The sequence below is a fragment of the Physcomitrium patens genome, chromosome 4, assembly GCF_059467195.1.
Source record: "Physcomitrium patens ecotype Gransden chromosome 4, ASM5946719v1, whole genome shotgun sequence".
Taxonomy (NCBI): domain Eukaryota; kingdom Viridiplantae; phylum Streptophyta; class Bryopsida; order Funariales; family Funariaceae; genus Physcomitrium; species Physcomitrium patens.
The window spans coordinates 713,486-740,755 of record NC_143413.1 but is presented as its reverse complement, the minus strand read 5'-3'; the positions used below and the strand labels follow the sequence as shown (position 1 = coordinate 740,755).

At 31.2% G+C, this 27,270-nt stretch overlaps 1 protein-coding gene and 1 long non-coding RNA gene across 3 annotated transcripts; one reads left to right on the top strand and one right to left on the bottom strand.

Annotated features, from left to right (window-relative positions):
- Positions 1 to 15,454: 15,454 nt before the first annotated feature.
- Positions 15,455 to 22,082, bottom strand: LOC112281482 (uncharacterized). 2 transcript variants are annotated; one of them, XM_024518063.3, is made up of 13 exons: positions 20,416 to 22,082; positions 20,056 to 20,226; positions 19,642 to 19,878; positions 19,378 to 19,438; positions 19,132 to 19,247; positions 18,624 to 18,907; positions 18,314 to 18,380; positions 17,903 to 18,136; positions 17,557 to 17,700; positions 16,963 to 17,088; positions 16,422 to 16,610; positions 16,010 to 16,129; positions 15,455 to 15,780 (listed from the first exon to the last, which is right to left on the bottom strand). In XM_024518063.3, the coding sequence occupies exons 1-13, from the start codon at positions 21,787 to 21,789 to the stop codon at positions 15,562 to 15,564; spliced, it is 3,342 nt and encodes a 1,113-aa protein (XP_024373831.1). In that variant the 5' UTR covers positions 21,790 to 22,082; the 3' UTR covers positions 15,455 to 15,561. The 2 variants fall into 2 exon arrangements, with proteins under 2 accessions (XP_024373831.1, XP_073389634.1); XM_073533533.2 differs by having other exon boundaries at positions 16,557 to 16,610.
- Positions 22,083 to 22,281: 199 nt separating this feature from the next.
- LOC141045325 (uncharacterized) lies at positions 22,282 to 24,905 on the top strand. Its single transcript, XR_012217379.2, has 2 exons — positions 22,282 to 22,621; positions 22,848 to 24,905. It is a non-coding gene; the product is annotated as an uncharacterized LOC141045325 (long non-coding RNA).
- The last annotated feature ends 2,365 nt before the right edge of the window (positions 24,906 to 27,270 follow it).

Here is a 27,270-nt window from a genome sequence, read left to right as displayed (position 1 = left end):
TAGGCTAAACTCAAGAAGTACATTGATGAGAACTTTGCTAAGAATTTCATATACTATTCAAAATTTCCTACAAGAGCTCTTATCTCATTTGTAAAGAAATAAGATAGATCATTGCAAATATGTCTGGATTATAGAGGACTCAATAAGATTATGATTAAGAATAGATATACTTTACCTTTGATATCTAGACTTCTTGATTAATTAAATCAAACTAAGATCTATACAAAAATAGATCTACAAGGAGCATACAATCTGATCAGCAATAAAAAAGGAGATGAGTCGAAGATTACATTTCGAACAAGGTATAATCACTTTGAATATAATGTCATGCTTTTTGGACTCACAAATGCACCAACTGCTTAACAATATCTTATGAATGATACTTTTCATGATTTTCTAGATAATTTTATTGTCTATTACTTAGACAACATTTTAATCTACTCTAAAAATATAAAAAAATATGAAATTCATATTTATTGTGTGTTATAAAAAAATAGAGATGCGAGATTATACGCTAAGATAGAAAAGTATGTATTTGTTAGAGACCATATAGAAGACAAGGATTCAAAATCAAAGAATGGAGTTCACTGAATATTAAAACAACAACTAGATATAAAACAAGAAGATCCTAGCTAAACCTTGAGAAGTGAGTTGTCAAAAGTGAAGATCCCTTCAACCTCAATTCTTATATATATTAGGTCGTAGGAAGCTTCTTAAAATTTTTCTATGAGGCTTGAAAATAAAGTAAGTCTAAGATCTTTCTTCAACAACTTCCTAAATCATCAAAAGCTTCATAACACTTTTTAGGACCTCCTATGACCTTCTAGAACTTTTGTAGAATTTATTGGAACCTTCAAAAACCTTCTGGAACCTCCTAGAACTTTCTTAGAACATACTAATATCTTTTAGGACCTTTTAGAACCTTCTTCAATTATATGTCTGTGACACTACCTCTTCTTCTAGCTTCGAGGTCTCTAAGAAGTAATGTTGCAGCAAGCTAGTATATGGGCTAGAAGTTGAAGATCTGTTGCATAGTGTCCTCTATATATTCCAGTTGTTTTTTGCAAGGCAAATGGTTCATAGGCCCTTGTAGCCATCAATAGTACCCCATGCCTTCTACTTGTAATCAAGCATGAACTTTTGTATCTTCATTATGGAAATGTCTTGCAAACACTCCTTCTAAATGTCCTTTATAGACAAGTTCTATCTCAAACTTAATTATGAGTGACATATTACTAGGTATCCTTTGACGTCTTTGTAGTTCAGGTAGCTCTTCATCTCCGAGTTGTCTCCACAAGCTACTTAGTTGAAATGGTATATGAGTAAGGCATATATGTCTTGGTTATCCATATCATATAAAATAGACAAGACCAAAAGAATATAAACAGGCTATGGTTGTGAACTAAAATTATTAATTTATAATATTCTAAATATTTGATAATTAATGTCTCTTCAGAGGTTGCTTCCTTCCCTTTTTTATGAGGCCAAGAACTAAGAATATTCATAGTGAAGCCATCTTACTAAGCTACTATTCTTCATTTTGCCACTTTTGGTCTGGATGGATGTCATTGATGGAACCTTTGAATCTTCATTTGTGCATTTATAAGGTTATCAGCTGGTTTCCATGTGTAATAGTTGATATCATATCCATGCTAATGGACCAAATATTCAAGTCTTTCATATCTTATCCTAGAATCTAATACTTCTTCTACCTCAAATTCAACATGATCATTGATTTCAACTATAGTAGGTGGTGGTTCTCTTTGATCTAGTATGTTTGATTCTTTATACCTTTCCAAAAATAAAACATGAAAGACTAGATGAATCTTCATGGATGAAGGTAACTCCAAGTAATAAGTTATGTAATTAATTTATTTTTGAATTACAAATGGTTCCAGCCTTTGGTAATCCAACTTATCACATGGCCTATTGATTTTTATATTGCGCCAAAAAAGCCATGCTTTGTCACCAACTTTGAATGGAAGATGTTCTTTTCTCAATTCATCTATCAATAGCTTATAATATTGTTGAGTCCTTTTTAGATGAGTCTTCATGGTTGCTTGAAGTTCGGCCATCTTCGTAGCAAACTCCTATACTGATCAATTTGCCGACTTTGAAGGCTCTATCATATCCGACTTTGGATGATGACAATAGTTTGAGTAGAATGGCATTTGCTAAATAGATGCATAGATTGTATTGTTATATGTAAATTTTGCTAACAACAAGTAAGAAGTCAATTTGTCTTGTTCTCACTTGATGGTACACCTCTAATATTGCTCAAGAATTTGGTTGACCTGCTCTATTTGGCCATCAGTTTGAAGATAAAAAATAAAGAAAATATTGATGTCAATCTTAAGAATCTTAAAAAGTGCCTTCTAAAACCTTGATACAAATTATGGTCCACGATTTAAGAAAATGTCATTTGGCAACCCGTGGTAATAATAGATATTATAAATAAAGAATCTTGCTATCTCTTCACTAGTAATTGACTTCTTATAAGGTATAAAATATGCCATCTTGGTCAATCAATCAACAACTATGAAGATAGTATCAAATGAGTTTGATGGTGAGAGAAGTATTATAAAATCCATAGATATAGATGACCATGGTTGTCTTGGAATAAGAAGAGATTGAAGAAGTCCATATGGTTGATGTAGAGGATTTTTTGATCTTGAATAAGTATCACATGATAGTATAAATTTCTTAAGGTCTTTCTATATTTTAAGCCATCAAAAGTCTCTAGATAGAAGTTCTAAGGTCTTCTTGAATCCAAAATGTCTGGCTACAAAGAAGTCATGGCCTATTTGAAAAACGCGCATGCAAGTTGGTCCTTCAGGATTGAACAAATATTCTTCAAAGAATAAGAAGTTTTCTTCATACTTGAATTTAGAAGACTCTTCAGAAAGATTATTGGAAAGATGCTTGTAATAAGAACAAGAGGGTCTGTGTTTGACGCTTTATGAACTTGATCAAAAAATGATAAAACCATAGGCATTGATATATTTGTTCCTCAAAGATGAAATTTCTTAGGTTTTAACAAGGTTGCATATTGTTAATCATATGCTACCTTGCCTTTTTTTGGTTCTAAGTAGGAACATCTTGATAATGCATTTGATAACCCTTGTTGGCTCTTGGATCAATATATAATGCAAAAGTCAAATTGTGATAAAGATATACTTCAATGTACTTGGTGACAATTCAATACTCTGGCTGACATGAAATATTCAAGATTCTTGTGATCTGTATATACAATCACCTGATCAGAGGAGCCCAAAGAAAGTGGCAACATTCTTGGAAAGAATCTACCAAAGCAAGTAGTTCTTTATCATGGATTTTGTAATTAATTTCTATCGCTAAGAATTTTTTAGAATAAAATGTAATTAAATGAAGTTTTCTATTTTCTCTATATTGTGACAAAATTACTCTCAATGAGAAGTCTGAGGCATCGGTCTATTTAAAATAGGGCTTATTGAAATCTGGATGTATCAAAATTATAGCTCTTGTGAAAGCATCTTCTAAGCTTTGAAAAGTTTTCTCTACTTTGAGGCCTCAATTTAGTTTGTCTTTCTATGTCAATCACATAAGTGGAGTAGTAATCTTGGAGTATTCTTAACAAAAATCTTGTAGAAGTTTGCAAATCTAAAAAAGCATTAGATATCACGTAAGGTTTTTGGCTTTGCCTAATTGATGATTTCTTGTATCTTCTTTGGATCCATAAAAAGGCCTTTGTTGGAAATAATATATCCACTAAATTTAACTTGAAGTGCATGAAATGCACACTTCTTTAGTTTTGCATATAACCGAGCACTTCATAGATTTTTCAGTACAAGGCGGACATATTTTTTGTGGTCTTTTGAATTCCTAGAAAAGGTTAGAATATCATCCAAATAGATCATAAAAAAATCATTAAAATACTTGCAAAATATATCATTCATCAAATATTGGAATATGGTTGGAGCATTGGAAAGTCCAAAAGGCATGACATTGTATTCAGAATGTCCAGACGTAGTACGAAATGTTGTCTTCTATTCATTTCCCTCCTTAATGCATACCAAATTATATGCATCTTGTAGATCAATCTTTGTGAAGATCTTTGCTTGCTTAAGTTGATCAAGAAGTCCAAATATTAAGACAATGGATATCAATTCTTTATTGTGATTTTATTAAAATTATAATAATCGATACACATTTGTAAGGATCTATCTTTCTTCTTCACAAATAATATCAGAGCACGAGCTGGTGACTTGGAATGTTGAATAAAATTCTTAGCCTGATTTTCTTCAATGTACTCTTTTAAAGTTGTAAGTTCATTCTAGAATAAATTATAGATGGGTCCAAATGGTAGTTGAGCAGCTTCTTTAAGTTTAAACGCATAATTGTAAGAGCAATGTTTCGATAGGATATCCGCATTTTTCTTTTCAAATACATTTGTAAAATCCTTATACACCTCTAGAATTGTTATTGTAGCAACCACAGGTTCCAATTGTAGATTTGCATAGATAGCAAATATAATACCTTATTTAGCTACCCTCACAAATACTCTAGCTGTGATAAATAAATGTTGTTTAAGTTTTGGCTTGTCTAGTATTAGAAGCTTTTTCATACATCTAGGAGTTCTATGATCTACTAGAAGAAATTTTAACTTTTGTGATACTCAATCTATTTGTAGATTGTATTTTTTAAGCCATGAGAGTCTTAAAATGACTAGACTTGATGGTGATCTAATGACGTTGAATATTACTTAGCTACTATGATTGTTAAAGGTTATTTTTAATGAAATTGATTCATGAGTGATATTTTGAGAGGATAAAGATCGACCATCTATTACTTCTATATGTACGGCTTTGGATTTTTTTTGACTCTATAAATTTTATGTGATCTAAAAAATTCTTTGTCAATAAAACATGCAGAGTCTCCCGAGTCAAGTAATACATGAAAATCTAGTTTTGTCACTCCTAATCATATAAGTATATCATAACAACGAGAAGAACTAATAGAGAATACAAGACCTTTTTTGATTTGTGATAGTAAAGAATCTAGCTGCAATGTCCTTATTATAAACAACATTTATTTATCACAGGGTACTTAAACAATATTTATTTATCACAGCTAAATATCCTCGTTTTCTTGCAATGCTTTTGATGATGTGGTGGCACTCCTCATTTGATATATATGCTCGTATTTCTCTGAAAAATTATTAATCTTATGCTTAGGTTTTCCGTAATATAAGTATATGCCAAATTTCTTTTGATACTTTTTTTCTTATTTAGAAAGAAGTTTAAAGTAAACTTCATCAATTTGAATATCTTCTCCTTCCAATTGCTCATTAGAATTGGATGGTGAAAAAACTATAGAATAATTGGTGTATACATGTTGCATGATTTAAGAACATTTATCTTATCATTGTTGAAATAAACAGTTATCGTACTTCACAACTTGACTAATGGCTTCATTGAGTGTTTGAGGATTTGGCATAGACAACAATAAGTCCTTGACATTGTCTCTTAATCCTCAATAAAATTGGCTCATTAATGCATCTTCTCCCCAATTTATATCACATGTTAATTGTCAAAAATCTGAGGCATACATCGATGCAGAGTGGTTTCCTTGTTAAAGGCTTTGAATTTTAGTTGTTGAAGAAAGAACCTTATCATGTTCACCAAATGCTTCTTCAAATGCTACCAAAAATGCTTCAAAATTATATAAAATAGGAGAATTCTTTTCAAATGATGAGGTAAATCAGGATAAAGCTTGACTCGAGAGCAAGGTTTCAACCAAACCAACACGAGAGGCTTTAGTGGAATATCATTGAGGTTGAAGCAAGGTGATTAGTCATACTTGATTTACAAAGCCCCAAAATTTTTAGCAGGTGCCATTGAACTTTTTTGGAAGGCTAATCCTTGGTTCTTTTGTTGTTATTGTTGTTAGATCATTGCCTTAAGTGGATACACCTCCTATATTTGCAATAGATATAGTCATTTGAAAATTTAGAACCTTTGTGATTTGATATAGTGGTTGAGACACTCTAGCTCTTTGACCATTATGAATGGTCATATATTATTTTTTGTCCTGCTTTGACAAAGTCTTTGTCATAATCTTTAATACTTCAAGAGCATTAATAATAGAGTCTAACTTAATTTCCTTTGACTCTGTCATATTGACTTTTTTACCTTCTTCTATAGAAAATCAGAGAAATACATACCTTAAAAAAGAAACAAAATCTAATCTATGATATAAAGAAAATAAATCAAAAGAATATTAGCAAGAGAATAATGTTAGTCTAAAAAAAGATAATCTGTTGTAGTCATATGTGAAGTCTTACTTGAAAATACTCCAAGTACTTGACTATGGAAGGTAGAATGGAAATTACAACAACAAAATCCTAATTCTAATAAAACACTAACAATGATAAACAAGCTTTAATCAAATTCAAAGAAACTTTAAAGAAATTCCAAAGAAATAATAAGAAAACTTAAAGAAATATTAGAATGATTACAAATATATCTCAAATATATCTCAATTCAATCTTAATTTAATTCTTGTTGAAATCTTATTGGACTTCATTCAAACTTTAGGCCAAAAATTAATTAAATCTTAAATCCTAAATAAATTCAAATAAAATCCTAAATCCTAAATCAAATCCTCATCAAATCCTAACCAAACTTTAAATCCTAAATCAAATCCTAAATCCTAAATCAAATCCTAAATCCTAAATCAAATCCTAAATCCTAAATCAAATACTAACCAAATCCTAAATTCTAAACCAAATTCTAATCCTAAATCAAATCCTAATCAAATCCTAAATTCTAAATCAAATCCTAATCCTAAATCAAATCCTAATCAAATCCTAAATCCTAAACCAAACTCTAATCTTAAATCAAACCCTAATCAAATCATAATCAAATTCTAATCCTAAATCAAATCCTAATCAAATCCTAACTCTAAACCCTAAAGCCATATAACACAAATAATATCTTGAGAAGAAGAAAAATGTTACATTATCTTGTAAAAGTAGATAATAATTAAGAATTTGAAGTGGAAGAAGTCTTAGATTCAAGGCGGTGGCGAAATAGGTTAAAATATCTTGTTCATTTACATGGATATGATATTAGTGAATATATATGGGAGCCAATAAAAAATCTTTCAAATATAGTAAAGAGAATTAAAACTTTTTATTGATGACATCCATCAAAATTAAGATGAAGAATAACAAAACTTTATTATAAAAGAAATAAGATCCAAGAAAGATAAAATTCTAGCTTCTATTATTTTTTGTAGCTTTTTTGTATTTGTAATGCTAAAGAGATAGAGAATCAACAACCACTAGATATAACTCAAGAACTTTCACTTCTTGCCTTATCACACGAGACATTGCAATTGTCACAATCTTTAAGATAATATAATTGAGATGAAGATCTTTAAGAATGACATGTCATATTCAAAATAAATGGCAAGATACAACATGTTTGATATCACAACCTTGGAAGAAACTCTTGATGTTTGGTGATTTTATTAAAAAAAAGAACAACTCCTAAAAATATTTCAAATATTTTATTTGAATGAAGTTACAAAGGCCTCAACAACAATAAAATAATAGAGTCATCTCCTTGCTGTAATATGGAATACTATTGATGGTTGAGAAGACCTATCAACTATGTTCAAAGAAAACAAAGATCACAATATGTGACAAATATAATTATTTGTATCTTAGATTTCATTAACACATGATGACCGCTCATCCTAGAACTTATTCCTAGAAGAAGATGGTAATATCATGGATATATATACATACTCTAATAAATACCTATATGATTAGGTAGAAATAGATAAAAATAAATAAAAATAAAGTAATTTCATAATACCTTCTAAAGAAGCTTTGTAAAAGCTTAATAGATACAATATTGACTTTACTTGTATTTATAATTGATTGATAGGTTAGAAACTTAGTCAACAACTTAACCACATGTTGTTAGCTTATAGAATAAGCTAAATAGGTGGTGTATTGTGAGCTCTCTATTATACTCTAAAATTTAAAATTTTGTTATTTCTTTATTTTATAATAATTAAACATGTTAGATTAGGATTTATATAAATAGATTTTATTTTTATAGAATATTTAGAATTAAAATCTTTGATGATATAAATTATAGCCTAATTCTTTAAATTAGATTAATTATGACCAAAAAGATAAGAATTAAAAAATTAAAATTGCAACTTAGTTAATTTTAATAACTTAGAGGTTGTTAGTTACTGCTATGAGAATTGACTAAAAGCCTATGAATTTGTATAAAATCATTTCATATGATTTAGAGTGACTTAAAATTTTATTTTTCTAAAAGATCTATTGAAATTTAGCAATAATGGTTTTGAGATTTCTTCCAAATTCATTAAATTCAAGTAGCATAGTAATTCTTCTAATTAATAGAAGTCTTTTTTAATGCAATGGTGGTACTAAATTCACTCCATGGAGTGAAGAAAACAAGATCAGCACCCTCTCCTTGAAAATACAAGTGGAGCAATGAAATTCTCATTTTGAAGAATTTTACAAGAATTGCTAAGATCCTTTTAGGTAAAAACTTTCCTAAAATTTGCAATGGAGCATGGATTGAGGCATGTAAGTACTCGATTTTATCATAAAAATGCGTTTTGAACACAATAATGAAGTTAGCTTTATTAAAAAAAAAATTCTTCACGACTTATAAGAGCCATAAGCCTCAATAACAAAATTGGCTCTTAGATGAATGAAGGTTGTAGATCTACATTAGGGATCTTAGAGATCAAAGGTGGAGATGTGGCCGCCCTTCCATAAGCCACCACTCAATTGTATAACAGTGGCTTGGTTCTCCAAGCCTTCTCTTTCTCTTCACTTTTAGTAAAAGAAGAAGCAATGCTGAATTTTGGCCTTAAATCCTAATCTTAATATTGTTTTTGAATTTTAATATTATTGTGAACTTATAGTTGTGTATGCATGGATCTTAAGTATTAAATGATAATAATTGGATTTTAAGACATAGGTCATTGTGGTAGATAGATCCCTTGGCCTTTCAAATACCTTGAGGATTTAAGAGTCTTAGATTTCCCTCAATCTATCATTCAATTTTTTGAGTTTTAATATGGATTTTTTGAGTTTTAATATAGATTATCATTATTTATAATTTTATGTATTTTTCGTGCTAAAAGAGATGGAGAACCATCAGCCAATAGATTCAACTTAGGAGTGATCATTTGTTGACTTATTTGACAAGATATTGCAATTATCACAATCTTTAACATGACATAATTAAGATGAAGACCTTCAAAAATGATATGTTCTTCTTCAAATAGATAGCAAGATATAATACATTTAATATCATAATTGTGAAAGAAACTTCCAATATTTGGTGATTTTATTCAAGGTAGAAATGACTTCTAACAATATGGCATATATATAAGAAATCTACCTTGTAAGTTAAGAAATATGTCTTATAAATTAGACACATATTAGAAGTTCTATAGAAAATTTCAACATAAATTTTGATTAAATAATATATATGGAAACAAGAGTGAAGCTTTTTTTACTCTTATTAATGCCTTTCTAGTCTTAAGTCTTACTTCAAGATTTTCTAGTCTTTTTATCTTTAGCAATAACCATTCTAATTTTAATATTATATTAATTTTGAATGAATATTTATTCTTTTTGAATTACATAAGAGTTTATTGAATTTTTCATTCTTCAAACTTCATATCTTTAATATATGCTTTTTATAGGTTTGTTGATTTATTTTTATCTTTTGTCTCTTTTTATTTTTCTTTTAATACTATTGAAGCATCTTTTGTCGAAATTTCTTATAAAGCCATCTCATAAGCTATATCTCCTTGAATTTGCCTTTTAAAATAATTTACTTCTTTTACATCATCAAAATTCCACATCTTTTTTTTTGTTCCATCAACGCTTTATATTAACTTTTAACAATGTACATATGAACTAAAAGAGATTCTATAGGATTTTTCCAACTTATAGCACCATAAATTGTAGTAGCAATCCTTAACAATGCCTTTTATGGCATCTTTCTTTTTTTTCATTATAAAAATAAAAAAAGACAAAAATCCACTTATTTCTATATTTCTATTAAAGTCATTATCTACTATGACAACATACTTTGCAAGCTTTAGTGCTATAATCCTATATGTTGTCAAATAGTTTTGAATTTATGTTTTTATATCCTCTTTATCAAAGATGGTTTAAAGAAGAATCTTTATCTCCTTTAATGCCACTTTTTCATCCTCTTAAAAAATAATTCATTACAATATCATATTATTTAGTTTATCAAAATATTTTTGAGGATGAAAAATATAATCACATATATTATTCAAAGAATAATACATCTTTGGATATATTCTAATTTAAAAGTAACATTAGAATTGTTTGTAGAAATTTTCTTTTTAAGCCTTGTAAGTTTGATTTTAAGATCTTGTATTCCACTTATAATCTTATAAATCTCCATATCTTCTTAATTTGATACAATCACTTGAAGTTAAACAAAATTCATTATTGATAGTATAATACATACTTAAATTTTTAGATATTTTTATTATTTTTTTAATATTAATCTTATTTTTATTTTTTTCTTGTTTTATAAGAAATTCCACATCATCTTCAGTAGTCATCCATTATATTATCAGTCCTTTATTTTCTTCTTTACCTTTAAGAAGAACCTTCAATTTTTCTTGTAATTATCTATCAATAGCTTAAATAAATAACTCAACTTGATTTGGCTCCAATTGTAACTTCTTCATGTTTGAATATTAAAAATATTATCTCTCAAATTCTCTTAATAGCTTGATAGCTTGCTAATTCTTATTATGCTATTTAATTTATTTTAAGAATAACTTATTTTTGACTCAATCAATTTTTTTTAAGAAATATTGATTCTTTAATGCATATGAAAGTGTCTCCTATGAATTTTCAAAATTAACTATAATTAATCTTATATTTTTTTTTATCTTTGATAATGTGGAAAATTCAAATAGTTCAATTTTTAACTTTTTTGAAAAGAAATTCAATTCTATTTCTTACATATAATATCTAAAATAGTTCAAAATATCTTTTCAATTAAATTAATCAACCTTATTAACCATTTTTTGCAATGCTTTGGTTGTCCAAGTATCTTTGTAGTTATTGCATTGATAATGTAAATGCTTGAAATATATTTGTAATAATTGGATTTATGTATATATCCTATTCTTCAATAAAAAAAATCCACTAAATACTCTATTTGAAGTTCCATTCAAAGTTCTCATTGAAATTCCAACTTCAATATGCTAATATACATACTAATTACTTAATAGATCTTTTAGAAGCTTCTTAGGAACCACAAGGCTTATGACTGAAGAATGAAGTTGTAAGTTGCTTCTAATGTAGTATTTTAAAAGTACAAAATTTGTAGAATAAGTTTTAATTGTCATGTAGAATATATATAAGAGTTAAATATCTAATTAGAGTCTAAGGAATTGCTTTAAAGAAATGAAAAACATTTAAGCAAAGAAAAAAAATAAAATTTTAAATGCACATATAAAAGAAAAATAGAATTGCTATTGTACAATAAAAAAAACAAAAAATAAACTAATAATAGAATACAAAAAAAAATTTATAAGATAGGAGATAACATTTATCTAACTTTTATATATAGTAGCAGATATAATCTATATCTGTTATAAGATTGTATTAAATTAATTTTTGCAACCAAATTACTAATATAAAAAAGTTAATGCAGCTTTATTTATGTTCAAATATCTAAGAAACCAAATACACTATAATCAGTATGATGAAATTAAAATAATTGTACATCTCAAAATAATTTTTTTATTTTTTTATAAAAAAATTTAATATAAAAAATATGAAAACTGATTTTAGTTTTATAATAAGTGAGGAATATATAAAATTTAAAGTTATAAAACAATTTTTATTATAAATAAATAAATAAATAAAATAAGCTTAATAAAGACTCCATTAAAGCAATTATAGTTACAAATTTTATTAAATATTAATTTTTTAAAAACATATTAAATATCCAATTAGTAAAAAAATTGGTATATTTTTAAATTTAAACTATAATCATTGGTTTCTACTATTTCAGTCTTTGAAAACAAGATTGAAGCAACACATGGACAAGAAAATACAACTGCTACTACTGTCAGGTTTTAAAGAGTTTAATTCTTTATTACAATAATGTCAATTAAAAGAAAAAATAAGAAAATAATACAAGAAATCAATTCATACCATCTTCTATATTGATTTAGAGATCTTATAAAACTTAAGATTAAAAAAATATATGTCATAAAAGAAAAATTGAACTAAGACTAATTTAGCCATACTAAGGCTAATTTAGTTGCATTGGATAAGGTAGAAATAAAATCTACTTGTACAAAAATAAGATAATATTCAAATAGATTATATATTATCTTTCAATTCTAAAATCTATTTAGTATTGGAAATTATATTTAAAATTCAAATTTATTATATATGTACATATATATATATATATTTATATATATATTTATATATATATTAATAAAATTCTAGAAATAAGAAAGTTTTATTTGTATAATAAGTTGATGATGATTCTATGTTTAAACAAGAAATTTTATGAATTTTTTTAAATTTGTTTTTAGTAAATCAAAATCTTTTATATTAACATGTGAAAGATGAATGTGATTACAATCTTATACATAATTATAAGACTTATACCAAAAGATTGTATTATGAGCATTTTAAAATATAATCCACATTTGATTTAGAAGCAAAATAAAGAGCAATCATCTTATCATTGATAAAGAAGTATGTCTTAATTAATTTCTAAAAAAAAAATTAAAATTAAAAAATCTTATAACAGAAGGGATTACCTTGTATAACATAAATATAAATTAAATAAGATTTAGAACCTTTAGAATATCAATCTAAGCAAAGAGTTATATCTAAACGAAGAAATTTAGAGTCATATTAATAGTTTTACAATAAATTTACTAATGGCCATGAATCAAAATAAATTCTAGTAATATAAGATTGATTTGTTTAATCTAATTCATATTAATTTTTTTTAAATAATATATTTTTTATTTTAAAATATATTCAAAACATAATATCACTTTAGAAAAAATAAAATAAAATCCTAAAACATTTATTGCCATAAAAGATTAGAGATAATGAATAATACAAAAGACATAAAGTTCTATTTATATATTTTAAATAATTTAATTTAGAAACACCTTGGTAATTTTAAACAACCTTAAAATTTTCATTAAAATATATTTAATTTTTAATATATATATATATATATAGTTAAAAAAATTAATATATATAAAGAAATCAAAACTATCTTTTAAAAAATAAAAAATTATCTCTAAGAAATCAAAACAAATATTAAAGAAAATTTGAAGAAACTTCAAAATTATCCTAAAGAAATCATAAAGAAATCATTATTAAATCTTAATTGAATCCTAAATAAATCCAAATAGAAACCTAATCAAATTCTAAATAAATATTAATAGAATCCTAAGAAATCTTAAAATTCTAATCAAATTCAAGTAAATCTTAATAAATTCTAGTCAAATCCTAGGTTAACACCATAATAATTTTTAAACACCAATAACTATTATATTAGCTAGCAACCTTGTTTCAAACTTATTACACAACTTAATTTACTAGTTGAAAACATGCACACAAAGTTAGAAGAGGATCTAACTTACAAATTGGAAAGAAATGGTCATAATCCATGTGGGTGTTAATTGTCTTCCTTCTCCAACTTCCAAGCAAACTTCCAACTTTAATTTCTTATTGTAGTACTGTTAATTTGATCTCAAAATTTGCAAAAATTTAAAAAAATTAGTCAAATATCAATCCAAAAAAAATTATTCTAATCTGACTTGAAAATTGCTCAAAATCTAAAAAACCCTCATTGATCTTCAAAATCCAATTTCTCAAACCCTAGCTTATTTGAACCTCACTAACATTAGGTTTGACCATCTATTGGAGCTTGAATTTTCAATACACATTAAATACAAATACATTAAAAAATCCACCAAAATTTACTTATAGATTTTCCATAATATCTACACAATTTATAAAAATAAAATCTCTTTTTTATTGAACACAAACCAAAGTCACCCAAAACAACCTTGACTTTGCAAAGGTCTCACAAAGTCAATATGCCCTCAAATCTCTCAAATCTTATTCTCATAGAAACCTATCAAATTTGCTCTGAAATGCCACATTTTGATTGACAAAATGGGATTTTTTTTGCTGTAGGCATGCAATTTTGTGCCTCAAATTCTCATAAGTACAAGAGACATCACACAAGAACATAATGTTCCATCACAAGATCTTATATACATAATATATTATGAAAAGATTTTTGAAATAAAATAAAATAGAATAACTACCATAAATATCAAATAATAATAAACTAAATTAGATGACATATGAAAGAAGTCTAGTGGTGAATAGGCACTTTTAACATGGTATTTTAGAAAATAAATATTATTAAAAACATACGTTTAAATTGATTCCAAGAAGCTTGTTTGAAGCATGACCAAGACACGGTTTTTAGACATAGATCCAACCATTGACCATGATTTGTATGATGATTACTAGAAAATTACAACTGTGTTAGTGTGTGAGGTTTGCTAAGATGAAAACTGTCTAAGGAACTGAAAGAAGCACAGACAATAACAAAAAATAGTAACATTATACAAAATTCAATAAATGTTTTGTAAAGGACTGAAAATGCATTGTGTAGTATTATTTGAAAAAAGACCTCTTTAAAAAGAAAGAATACCTTATATGATGTTCCTTTAGAAAAGTCAAACTTGAAAAAAAAGGTCTTCACAAGCTTTAAAAAATACGTTAAAGAGAAGCAAAAAATAAGAAAGTAAAAATAAAATAAAATAAAACAAAATACATAAGTAAAATCACTGAAGATATTGATAATTAAAATAAGAGACGATGTAACAACATAGGCTGTGAGGTTATCATTACATGGGCCTTTCACGAACCAAAGAGTTATGGTGGATCAAACGACCTAACCCCACAAGGTACATGCCACAAACAAACAAAAAAAGGAAAAAAGTAACAAATAATTGGATGGCGATACAAGCAAGGGTTCTTCAGGGTTAGGGCAAGCTTTCGGGGGAATATTATTTTCAAGTAACTCAAGGCAGGGTACTCGAGACTGAGGCCGGTTCACAAGTTGATCGAGCGATGATTCTAGACTATCAACATTCCAGAACTTCACAATGACACTCCCTGCATAAGTAACAAAGAATTCGCACCTCACACTGTTCCTCCCAGTACCAACTTCGTGTGATAGCCAGTGTTTTTGAAAGGATGGAATGAATTACAAGTTATGGCATAGAGCAGAGTGGAAGTACACTAAATGAGCACAGAAGCAATAAAACTCACAAATCTCAATCAAGGATATGTAAGACAAGTCATCAACATACCTCCTCTGAAGCTTAAAATGTACAGTTTTTTTCTCGAAGAGGTGCACGGCATTTTACAACTGTTCAAGACCCAACCCTAACTAGCTACCGTACTTTTGCGACAACATCGGGTACCTCCACATCCTCATCCTTCGCATCTGTGCACGAAATAGAGAAGGCAATTGTTGTTTCCGTTGGAGGCAGTGTTACTTTGCCGATGGTTGTGATCAAGTCTATTAAGGAAAGTGGCATTCTATCCTGCAACTTTTTGCGGGGTAGAAATTCTGCATACAGCAGACTCTTTCCAAACGACAGCATGGTGATCTGAAAAAGAAAACAGTACAATTCCGGTGAGTCGTTTTTACTACATTTACTACTGTCCGAAACCTCTTACACAAAACTTACGAAAAACCTTAACAAAACCTAGGCATTGACCCTACCTTAGGAAAAAGTGTTCGTCACGACATATATGTACATATGGAAAGACCACATCCTCCCTATTCAAGCAGGAAAAAATGAAACACAAAATCCTGTTGAACGATAGGTTCTTTACCTCAAGTCCTTGTTGACGTTTAAATTCTGCTAGAAACGTCTCCAAAGTCATGTTCTGACAATCCATCTCAAATCTATCCCACAATGTCCAGATTAGAGGGTCCAGATGCTTCCTTGACACCTGCACCCATAACAAGCAACCACATTTATGTCAAGTTATCGTAAAGAATATAACTAGCTTAAGCTTAAATTACAATGAGCCCAGCGTGAACTAACCACTGATAACCAGAAAAGATACATTAAAAGTGCAACAATTACAATTTGAAGCCTAAAAGAGCCACCTAATTGCCCCTTTGTGGATTAACAATAACAATTTATTCACAGAAAAATATTGCAAATTTTTTCGAGTTGAATCCCACAAACGATAATCCGCAATCGAAATCTTTGCAAAAAAATGATAGAAATCTCAGTACCGTGTGCTGAAGAGCTTTAATTGGCTGTGCAAATGCAAACAAGGGAACTGCTAAGTTGAAGTATGCATGCTTGTGTAGCGTGAAAGGCTTCCCCTGCACTAGTTTATAAAGCTCAAGACACATAAGACCACCTACAACTGCTGTAGATGTTGCAATGGACGGTAGCACCCTTCCACCCACCAGCCTTGCCTACATTTCAATCAACATAACGATCGTCACAAATCAGACATATCTGAACAAAGAACTGGTCTGCTGGTTGGTATCATATTAAAGTTTTTATTTTTTTATTTTTTTATTTTTTTTTAAAAGGAAGGGGGAGGGGGAGGGGGGGAATTTCATGCAGAAGAGTTGCACTTAACAAAAAACATGTGAACTTCTGAAACTGACCAGCTTCACTTCACCCATGTAAACATTGTCAGAAACAATATATATGCTGATTCAATTGACAACACTATCATCTACAATATAACTCAACTTCCAATTCAAAGCAGAGGGATACAATAAATTCAATCAAAAATTTACAAGCAACATCATTACACACCTGCAGTTTATTAGTGCTGGGAATGCCGTAATTCCTTCCTCTCAAGCTTGAGGCTGCAGCTACAAACTCAGCGTGATAATTGTGCTCATCATCCTTTTCAAACTCAACAGGCACTAACCTGTAACCCTGTTGACATCGAAAACAACATCAGATGTCAAACATTTAATCCACTATATAAAATGCAACCTGAAAGCTTGCAAAAGAAAGACAAGTGTCTTGTTAATGATCTACCTTCAAGCATTAGTCACTTCAATGTAAACAAGTCTAATGTTACAGCCGTCACCAAACTACTAAGAAGAGTAGGAAACAACAGCCATATGTAGGGCACTCATATTAATGATTCTCAGTGCTTCCAACAAAGTGATTCGTATACGTTCACCTCTAAAAATTATCACGTTCTTCTAACGTCTTTCAAATGATACACAAGAATAATTCTGACAATTGATCCAGAATTATCACTTTTGGAGCACATGCAACTCCAAGTGCTACAGAGAAAATTCGGTTTAGAGGCGCACAAAGGATATACAAGAGAACGTAAAATTGAACTTATAAAAAAGCTGATTTGGTATGGTGGAGACAGCAGATGGAAATTACTGCAAGAGAAGCAGGAGTGGGAAGCTCCCGCAACAGTCTCTCACATGCCTCCGCAGCATCACTGTCTTCTGAATTACCCAGGTACTTTCGTTGGTTTGATTGGTTCCGTAATTCGTTATCTGTAACTGCGATCTTTATTCCTTCCTGAATCACAGCTTAAGTGCTCAGCGATTGGAACATTCTAACCCGGAGTCATTTGAGGATGGTTATATCAACGGCATACGATATTACACGGTGCTGAAACCCATCAGTGAAAGAAAAGTTGAATAGAAACATGAGCAATTTACACAAACAAGACTAAAACCGAACAGCACACGGCATGAGGGTGTTCATGTAAAGTGCCTACTTTGGGTTCAAAGGGGGGAACCACAACACGCTGTAAAACATCTACAAACATGGCTCGATCCTGGCAGCCTTTAAGGCCATAAATAGTAGCTTGCAGGTTGGCAGCAGCAATTATAAAATCCAAATGGAGATTATCGGCAGGATCAAATGTTATTGGTGTCGGACACCTCTTCGTTCCACTCCAAAACGGAGCACCAGCTGTTGTAGTCATACTCGCTGGGAAGTTGAAACACAGCTGCAAACACAATCAGACAAAGGACAAACTACTTTGTCAGAGAAAAGGACATGTTTTTATCTACACGACTAATAACGCCATTATAGCCTTTGATATGCAATAGGAGTTCGCAACCTAATTTTGATACATGATCAAATTGAAGGACTGGCGTGAAGGACGTGAGAGGTAATGGCGTACCTGCTTGATGTTGTTGGAAAATAAGTCTTCAAATTGAAGGCGCGCCCATTGTATACATGCATCAAAACTTCACAAGACCCTTTCAAATTAGCACGTCTTGCTTGAATAACTTCTGAAAGCCTACAGGTTAGCGCAAAGAAAACCTCTTCACTAGTTCCTTCCACTCACCCGATCTTCCAAATACCAGATGACATGGTTGAGTTGATAAACATAAATGAACATGACATTATGAAACATCAGCACACGTAGATGTGCGAAAAATTCCTGGAACATGAAACAAACAACTTCTCATGATTGAGGATCAGAATACCTTATAGGCCGATATCGTATAAGAGCATCTCTAAGTGAATTTAGCACAGGGAGCCGTGATGACGCTGGAGATTTACGTATAGATTCTTGAAAGTCTCGGCTTGACAGATAAGCATTCACGTCAGCTGGCCTGCTTTTGAAAAGAGCTTCAAATGTCTCCACTGCCCATCTAAGGGTATGCTCCGTTGCATAAGGAAAATTTCTTAGAGTACAAATGGGCAGTTCCTTGTGCTCAGGAGGGTCCCGAGTGGATGCATACATTTCTGTCTGAAATGGTACAAATACCTGCAATTACGATGTACACATAGCGGCTTGAGAATCGGCGCAGCAGAAAACTCTCCGTCAGCAAGGTAGTGAGATAATCAAGTGACGATGATTTCCTTGATGCTTGGATTAGATTGGTGAGAAGTACAGAACCAAGTTTTTTAAGACATGAAAAGACTGCAGCATCGGCGACATTAGAAAGCGGTGGGAGCTAGGAAAAGTTTGCAGGAGAGTACTGCACAAACCTGAACACTGCCTTTGGTACCATGTTTACCGCCATCAACCATAGGTCTCCGGTTGGAAACGCATCGGGTATCCAGGTAGAGCCTTGATGACGACGTATCTACAGCCGAAAATACACCTGTTCACCACATGCAAGACTTATGTCAGAGAAGAATTCTGCACAGAAAGACGTCATTAGTTTCATGACTTTTAGTATAATCAAGTCACTATGAAGTTCGTACTATGACTGCTGACCAAAACTAATATACCTGCTATAGAGTTGAAGAATGAGGAGTCAAATATAGTCTCCGTCTCTGTGTCAAACCTCTCCTGCACAGATGCAGGTTCATTCTCTGATAAAAACCTCAGACGACAGAATGACAGCCACCTCAGCATTTGCATGTAATCCCTTTTTTGACGAAGGCGAAGGTCATTCAAGAACATCAATATGCACACGAGTTTCTGATACGTGCTTCAGGCCATACTTTACGACTTCAATAATCCACAAATATAGAATGACCGGATAAAATTACCGTAAGGGCGTGTATTTGAGCCGCAGGGTTTATGGTACGCAAGGCTCTTGCAGCTGATGGCGCCTTAGCACGACCCACATCCTCAAGTTGATACAGAACTTGATCTATCAAATTGGGCTTTGACACTGTATCCATGTCTGTAATAGTAATGCTTCCGTTTGAGCTACAGCCCACACCCATCAATACTAACCCTTTCAAAGCTTCACAACCTATTCCTCCAGCCCCCACCACAAGCCACTGAGCGCACCCACACACGCAATAAGAATTACAACCCACTCACTCATTCACGAAGCTGGAATTACAGTCGCATTTGATCTTAAAAAAAAAACAATAATAACTTGGTCAGTGAATTAGAGGATAGTCGGTGGAATATGGGTTTAACTTCACATTAGCATCAGCGAAGCATTTAACCACCTGAAGGCAACCAAGCTTATCTTGGAATTCTCGGCCAAACAAAGCGATCTGATGATCATAGCGAGAGCCACAAGGCAGCGTATCCTCCGGAGCAAGTGGTACACTAGGCAGACATTCCACCGCATCAAAATAGAGCCATTGCTGTATTGGCGTAAAGACCCTAGTCAATGCCTGCAAGTATCAATTCAAGCAGACGGGCACAAAATGCAACTGATTATTCGCATGTACGAAGACTTCAAATTATAGAGCCATACAGATTTCGTTCACTTCTTCGAACATCGACTTCTGTCAAGCACATACGGGCACCACAAGCAAGTTGAAATAGATTCCCGCAAATTAAAGCCTTGCACATCCAAATACCTTAATAGCCTCTTGTGCAGCAATACCCCCCGTTACAGCAGAAACAGGATAGAGCTCCACACTCGCTCCTAACGCAATCATTCGGACTATTTCCTCGATTACCTCAAACCTATTACCATGTGACCTTGATGGTAATCCCGCACTGGAAGTTGAACCTCCACTACTACTGGACCCAGCTCTATCCTGATATGGTCTGTCCCTCTCACCATTAGCTTTCAACAGAGCCTCATTTGACAGCTCCTCTCCTCTCTCATCAGATGTGGCTTCCATTGCATAACTACCGCTACTGGTTCCCTTCTCAACATGCAATGCCTGCAAATTCGACCATATTTCTTGGGCAAGCACAACGACCTCCTGAAATTGTTCAGGGTTTATGGCAGTTGACCTGGACGGTGATAAAGTATCCGAGGCATGACGTCTCTCAAACTCGTCTACGGCTTGAAAGCCAACATGCAAGGACATAACTTGAGGCTCTTTCACCGGATCACTGATGCAGAATTTAGGAGACAGAAGAGCTTTCTCCAAGGAAAGAAACTCCATGTTCTTAGATTTCTTCAGCTTGCTGAAATATCCACCGGACACATAGCGCTCGTACGAACGTGTATCTTCCTGTATTGTGAAGGAATGCACACCGGTGACAGTCACTGAATAAGGAGTGTCACGATTCAACTCTTCCATGCCCTTGATGCCACTCAAAACAACCTCATCGCCATTTTCTAACCCGTGTCGTTGTTCTTCCACCACGGTGACAGTAGCAGGAAAATCCTGCGTAATACCTTCGACCAATACTGCCCCGGCAAGCTCTCCAGTTTCGTCCAAAACGGAGAAATTGTCACCAAAATCTGAGAACACGAAGGTGAACACTCCACGACAACTCGCCGCCACAAATGGCACGCCCAAGGAGCGGCATAAAGAGTTCAAACGAATCAGGTCGGGATAAAACCCACTTGTGGCCACCACACAGCCATAGCTGCCCAGCGCGCTCTCCACCGATACGCTCGACAGCGTGACAATGTTTACACTAGGGTACATCTCCTTCAATTTCTGAGCGGTAGCGACCGCCCGATTGCGCCCCACATCCCCCTCGCTCAAGAGGAAATGCGCCCCGAGGTCAGCCAACACGACCACCTCGTCATCCACTAACCCTAACCCTTGCACCCCGGACAAGACCAAATTCTTCGCTACCTCAACACCCGATCCCTTACACCCCAACACCAACACACGGGCCTGACTCAACGCATTCACCGCGTCTCTCCCTAGCGTGTGAATCAAGCGCGAGTACCGCAGCTCGCTCATCTCCTTTACGGGCGCCGATGCTGAGGCGGAAACATTAATCTCCACATCCACGGCATTGTCTACGTCCATAATCACCATCCTGAATGCAAATCTCTAACCAACCCCACACATACACCCCCCCCCCCCCCCCAACCCTGCCCCCGCCTCTTCACATCCAGAAACAAGCCATGCTCCTTCTCCTCCTCCACTTCCCAAATTCACCTCCCATTCAGTCCCCGAAATTCCACAACCTGAGAAGAGAATCGGTCACAAATTCCACTAACTCGTACCACTCAGGGACACAAACCTACAGCCCGACATTGCATCGTTTCGCCACATGAAGCTGCCATCGATTGCATTTTCAGGAGCTCGGCATCGAGACGGCCGGATTGGAGCAAACGCTGTTTTTAAGCACGAACCCTCCGCCTCCTCGCTAGGTAGGTACCTGTGGTAACCTACCTTCCTAGGACTTGGTAGGTCGTCGGTCGTTGGTGGGGGTTAGACTGAAAGTAGGTCCACGTCCACTTTGTAACGAAGTTCGTGAAAAAAAGTGAGCTGAGTTAGAACCTCGAAACAATCGGCCACAGACAAAGTTGTTTGATTGAAGGATTGGTTGATAAGAATGACACGGAATGTTCTGAAGGAAATTGTCCATGCATGGGGCTCATTTCCCAAAGCTAAGTGCCACGTGTGCATTTCAATCTTTGAGCTTTTGTCTCCAACCAAATTGAGTGTTCATTCCCATGCATGACATACCCATTTTGTTATGAATTTTGTTAATAGAAAGATGTTTCTTGGAAATATATGGGCAAAGTGTTTTACAATACAATGTCAAAATATATGATGCACCTCATATTCTGGAGGCAGCACTATTCCTCTTGAATATTTTTTAAACATTTTACAGGAGTTGTGCTTGTGTTTCTTAATAACTGTAAGAATTGTAATGTATTTGGTGCAATATAAAGATTATGTATATATATATATATATATATATACACATAAAATTAAATTAGCAAAATCATCTATATATTAAGATCATTCAAGGAGCCAAGTGGTGGCTCTCCTTCATCGCATGGATGGGCCTTAGTTTTCATCAAAAAGGTTCATGTTTTGTAGAGTTCACAACTTATTTTACAGTTGATTGGAGAATTCCACAGGGTGTTTTTCATGGTGTTTCACATAGATTTTTTCCTCCTCAAATTTATGCACTTTATATTGTAATGCAATCATATAGACACTCGAAAGGAAAATACATCAAGAAAGGCTCAACATGTGTTTAAGTTTTATGTTTTGAGTAAGAACAACGTATTTTGTGTTTCGAGTAAGAACAATTTAAGAACACTTCACGCAGATATTGAATTTGCTAATTGGCATCTTCAAGTAAAGAATGCATACACACATTGTATATATAGATGGTGGTGCATTTGAGTTCTTTATGGTTGCATAATTATTGACTAATATTTCTATTTTCTACTTGTCAAATTGGAAACGATACAAACTTATTGCTCGATAACGTAGTTAAGCTTCTTGATCATATGATTGTTGATCAAAAATTAATGCCTTTAGTGGATGTTGTTTATACAAGGCAATGCTGATAGGAAGACAATATAGCAAATGATGCCTTCTTTAGAGATAGAATCATTTTATCCACTTGCAATGATAATGTAGAAGATATTAATGAGAAGATTATGGCCATATTTCTCAAAGAAGAACAAAAATATTTAAGTGCAAATGAAGTTTTTGTTATTGAAGATGGTATCAATAATAATAATATTTATCTAGTGAAATTCATCAAGTCACTCAATCCATCTAGAATGCCTAAATCAAGGCTTTGTCTTAAAATTGAGATTTCAATGATGCTATTAAGAAATATTGCTCCTCGCCAACAACTTTGCAATAGAATCCAATTGGTAATTACATGACTAATGGTTTGAGTTCTTGTAATAAGAATTCTTAGAGGAAAATTTGTTGGAAACTTGGTGTTTATTCTATGGAATACATTGACTTCTACAATAAAAGAACTTCTATTTATTCTAAAGAGAAAGCAATTTCCAATCCGTCTTGTATTTGCAATAACAATAAACAAATTCAAAAGACAATCAATGAAGCATGTTGGTTGGATCAACAACAACCTATTTTTTTTCCATCATCAACTTTATGTAGCACTCTATCAATGCTTTTCCTACCATTCTATCAAGATTCTTCTTCCCAAAAATGATAATTTAAATTCTTTGTCAAATATTGTTTTTCTGGAATTTTTAATTAGATAAATATAAAAAAAATATTTTTTATATTTTTATTTAATTTTATTTAATTATTGACTTTAATACATCTTTGAATGTCAAAATATATTTTTTAATGTAATTCAATGTTTTTTATGTTTTCATAAGTAATTTCTTGACCTAAATTAATTATATTTTTTATATATTATCCACAACAATAACATGGATTTACTTATAATAACTTCATATGTAAAAGCTCCATTATGTAATTTATATTCTTTCTATTTGTATTGTATTACATTTGAATTTGAAAAATATTCATTAGTTCACAAAATAACTTCATTTGAATCAAAGTTTTCGTGACAACAACATGGGGTTATCTAGTCTATATATTAAGATTGATCAAGGAGACAAGTGGTGGCTCTCCTTCACCGCATAGATGGGCCTTTGTTTTCATCAAAAAAATTTATGATTTGTGGATTTCACAACCTGATTTATAGTTGATCGGGAAATTCTATAGGATAATTTTCATAGTGTTTCACATTGATTTTTTCCTCCTCAAATTTATGCACTTCATACTATAATGCAATCATATAAACACTGGAAAGGCAAATACATTAGGGAAGGCTCAGCATGTATTTAAGTTTTGTATTTTGAGTAAGAACAATGTATTCTGTGTGTTTCAAACATTGGTGTTTTGTCAAATTTATGAATTACAAATTATTAACATTGTGCTTTGCAATCAGAATTTCAGAAGAATTTCATAGTGGATTAACAACATGGATTCATAGTGGATCTTGCTTTTGGGAGGTTTCTTTGTTATTCCATCAAAGAAGAAGTAGCAGCATGGGCTTACAATCTTGCTACTCGAATCAACTTTTGTACTTATAAATTGTTGTTGTCAAAGATGTAATCATTTACTCCAATTGTCTAATAGAACTTTCTTTGAGGAGGTTGGAGTTCTAATTTTATGATATTTTATGAAATTTATGATATTGCAGTGAAATATTGCAGTGAAATATTGCAGTGAGTATTGCTGAAATATTGAAAAATTTGTGTTTTTGTTTAGCTTTTTGAATGTGTCTGTTTGTTTGTTTGTTCTTTGTTTTGTATTTTTTTTCTTTTTTTTTTTTTTTACTTTTTTTGATTTGATGTCTGGATTTGTTGTTAGATTGGTGAAATATGGATTAGACTAAATTTTTGTGCATAAAACTAGATTTTTAAATTTTATTATTTTCAAAAACTATTTATTATTTATAATATTTTAAAATTTTAAGATGATATTTTTATAATTTTTATAATTTTTATAATTTTTAATATTTATTTTATTATATTATTTTTTATCATTTTTAAATTTTTATTAGTTATTTGTTTTATTATTTTTAGTTTTTTATTTTTATTTTTCAAAAATAGTTAATATTTTTATAGTTTTTATTTTTATAGTCATATTTATAGTTTTGATAATTTTTATAGTTTTTATATTACATTTATTATATTACATTTCACATTATATCTTCATTGTAAACAAAATTCTTGAGCAACAAAGTTTTATTTGAATTATAGGAATATTGTCAACTATCACAAGAATTGTTGTACAAAAATTAAATTGTAGGAATTTCATTTCTTGTTCTTAAATGAAATTTTTTATATTCAACTTCATATGTGTAAATAAATAAATAAATAAATAAATATATATGTGTAAATATAAAATAAATAAATATATATATATATATATTTGTGTTTATATATAAAATAAATAAATAATAATATATTTTTTAATGAATAATTAAATATTAAATATTTTATTTATTTATTTTGATTTATAAAATGTAATATTTTGAAAAAATTGAGCTTTTTGCTATAGCAAGTTGCTTTAAAAATTTGTATAATTATAATTTGTAGGGATGTATAGATGTAGAATATTTTTATTAAAGCATTGTAGCATTATAATTTGACTAATTGAGTTGTATGTACTCATTTTTATTTTACAAGTACTATGAAATTTTGCTAAAATACTTGAATAACAAGATTTTATTGGAATTTTATAGAGGTACAATTTTAATACTTACAAACTTATTCCAATTGTTTGGTAGAATCCGTGCCATTGTGAATAATCTAGCTTTAACAATGAATCGAAGAGCAATTGCTTAACAACAACATAGGAAATATGAGAGAGTACAAAGAAAAGCTAAAATAGTTATAAGTGTTGAAGCCATATATAATCTAGAGAGGATGAATGTTTTGTATCCTTATTGTAATGCATTGCATTGCTTTGATGAACATTTAGCCTGGTCGCTAAAAGAATTACTATTATTTGGATAATATTGTCGTCAAAAAAAAAAATTCTCTATCATCTCTACCTTCTCCACCTTTGATTTTGAAATGCTTATTTGAGGACCAAGATGCAAGAGCAAGAGAGTTCTGAGAAAATATCCATGAGTATAATATTGCACATGCATTTATGTCCTTAGGTGCAAATATTAATCAATTTGTGCTTTAGCAAAATGCTCCATATAGTTTTAGAATAAATAGAGAGTTTCACCATTTAGTATGAGCATTGTTACCTGAAGAAGGAATCGATCCAAGTTATGCACATCTCTATATCTACAATGCATCATTTACACAAGATAGAAGAATGAATCAAAATCATGGATTATTGAGCCAAACTATGTGAGAGATTGGAAAAGTTTTGAAGAAGAATAATCTATTTATTAGATTATATAGACATGTACATGAAATACTATTCCAAGTGCGGAATGAAAGAATAGTGGAAGTAGATCTTTTTGTTTCTTTACACTTTATGAATGAGAGTGATAGACCCCAATATAATCTTCTCACTACTTTTGAAGAAATTACTATTATATTGTTTGGAGATGGATCCGAGCATAATGCACTTCTTAATATTATTATATGCCTATGTAGTAATGGGCTATTAAAAAGGATTCATGATGCTCATTTTGCTTATTTGCCTCTTTATTATTATTATTATTTTTTTTATTTTTTTATTTATTTTTTTTCTTCCATATAGAACCTTTAGATGGCATCTTGATCCAAAGGCGCAAAATTTAGTGATGGATATTGTTGAAGAAAGAAAAAGTATTTGACAAGAGGATTGAAGAGGCAACAACCTTATACAAATGGATTATTTTGCTTATCAACTTTTTTTAAGGCCTATCAAATATTTTAAAATTTTGCGTGGAAGAAAGCTATTACAAGAATTTATGGTTGATGGATGGATAGCAACTAAGCAATCACATTTACAATATCTATGTTACAATCAAAGAAATTTACATGATGATTTATACCAAGAATTGGTGGATGTTGTTATAACTCATTAAAGTATTCGGCATGAAGAAAG

Coding starts and splice junctions, on each gene's coding strand:
- LOC112281482 (XM_024518063.3), bottom strand. CDS start 21,789: ATGGTGATTATGGACGTAGACAATGCCGTGGATGTGGAGATTAATGTT. Junction 19,879..20,055: donor ATAAGCTTGGTTGCCTTCAG/GTGGTTAAATGC, acceptor GGGTGCGCTCAG/TGGCTTGTGGTGGGGGCTGG. Junction 19,439..19,641: donor CTCAAATACACGCCCTTACG/GTAATTTTATCC, acceptor GCATCTGTGCAG/GAGAGGTTTGACACAGAGAC.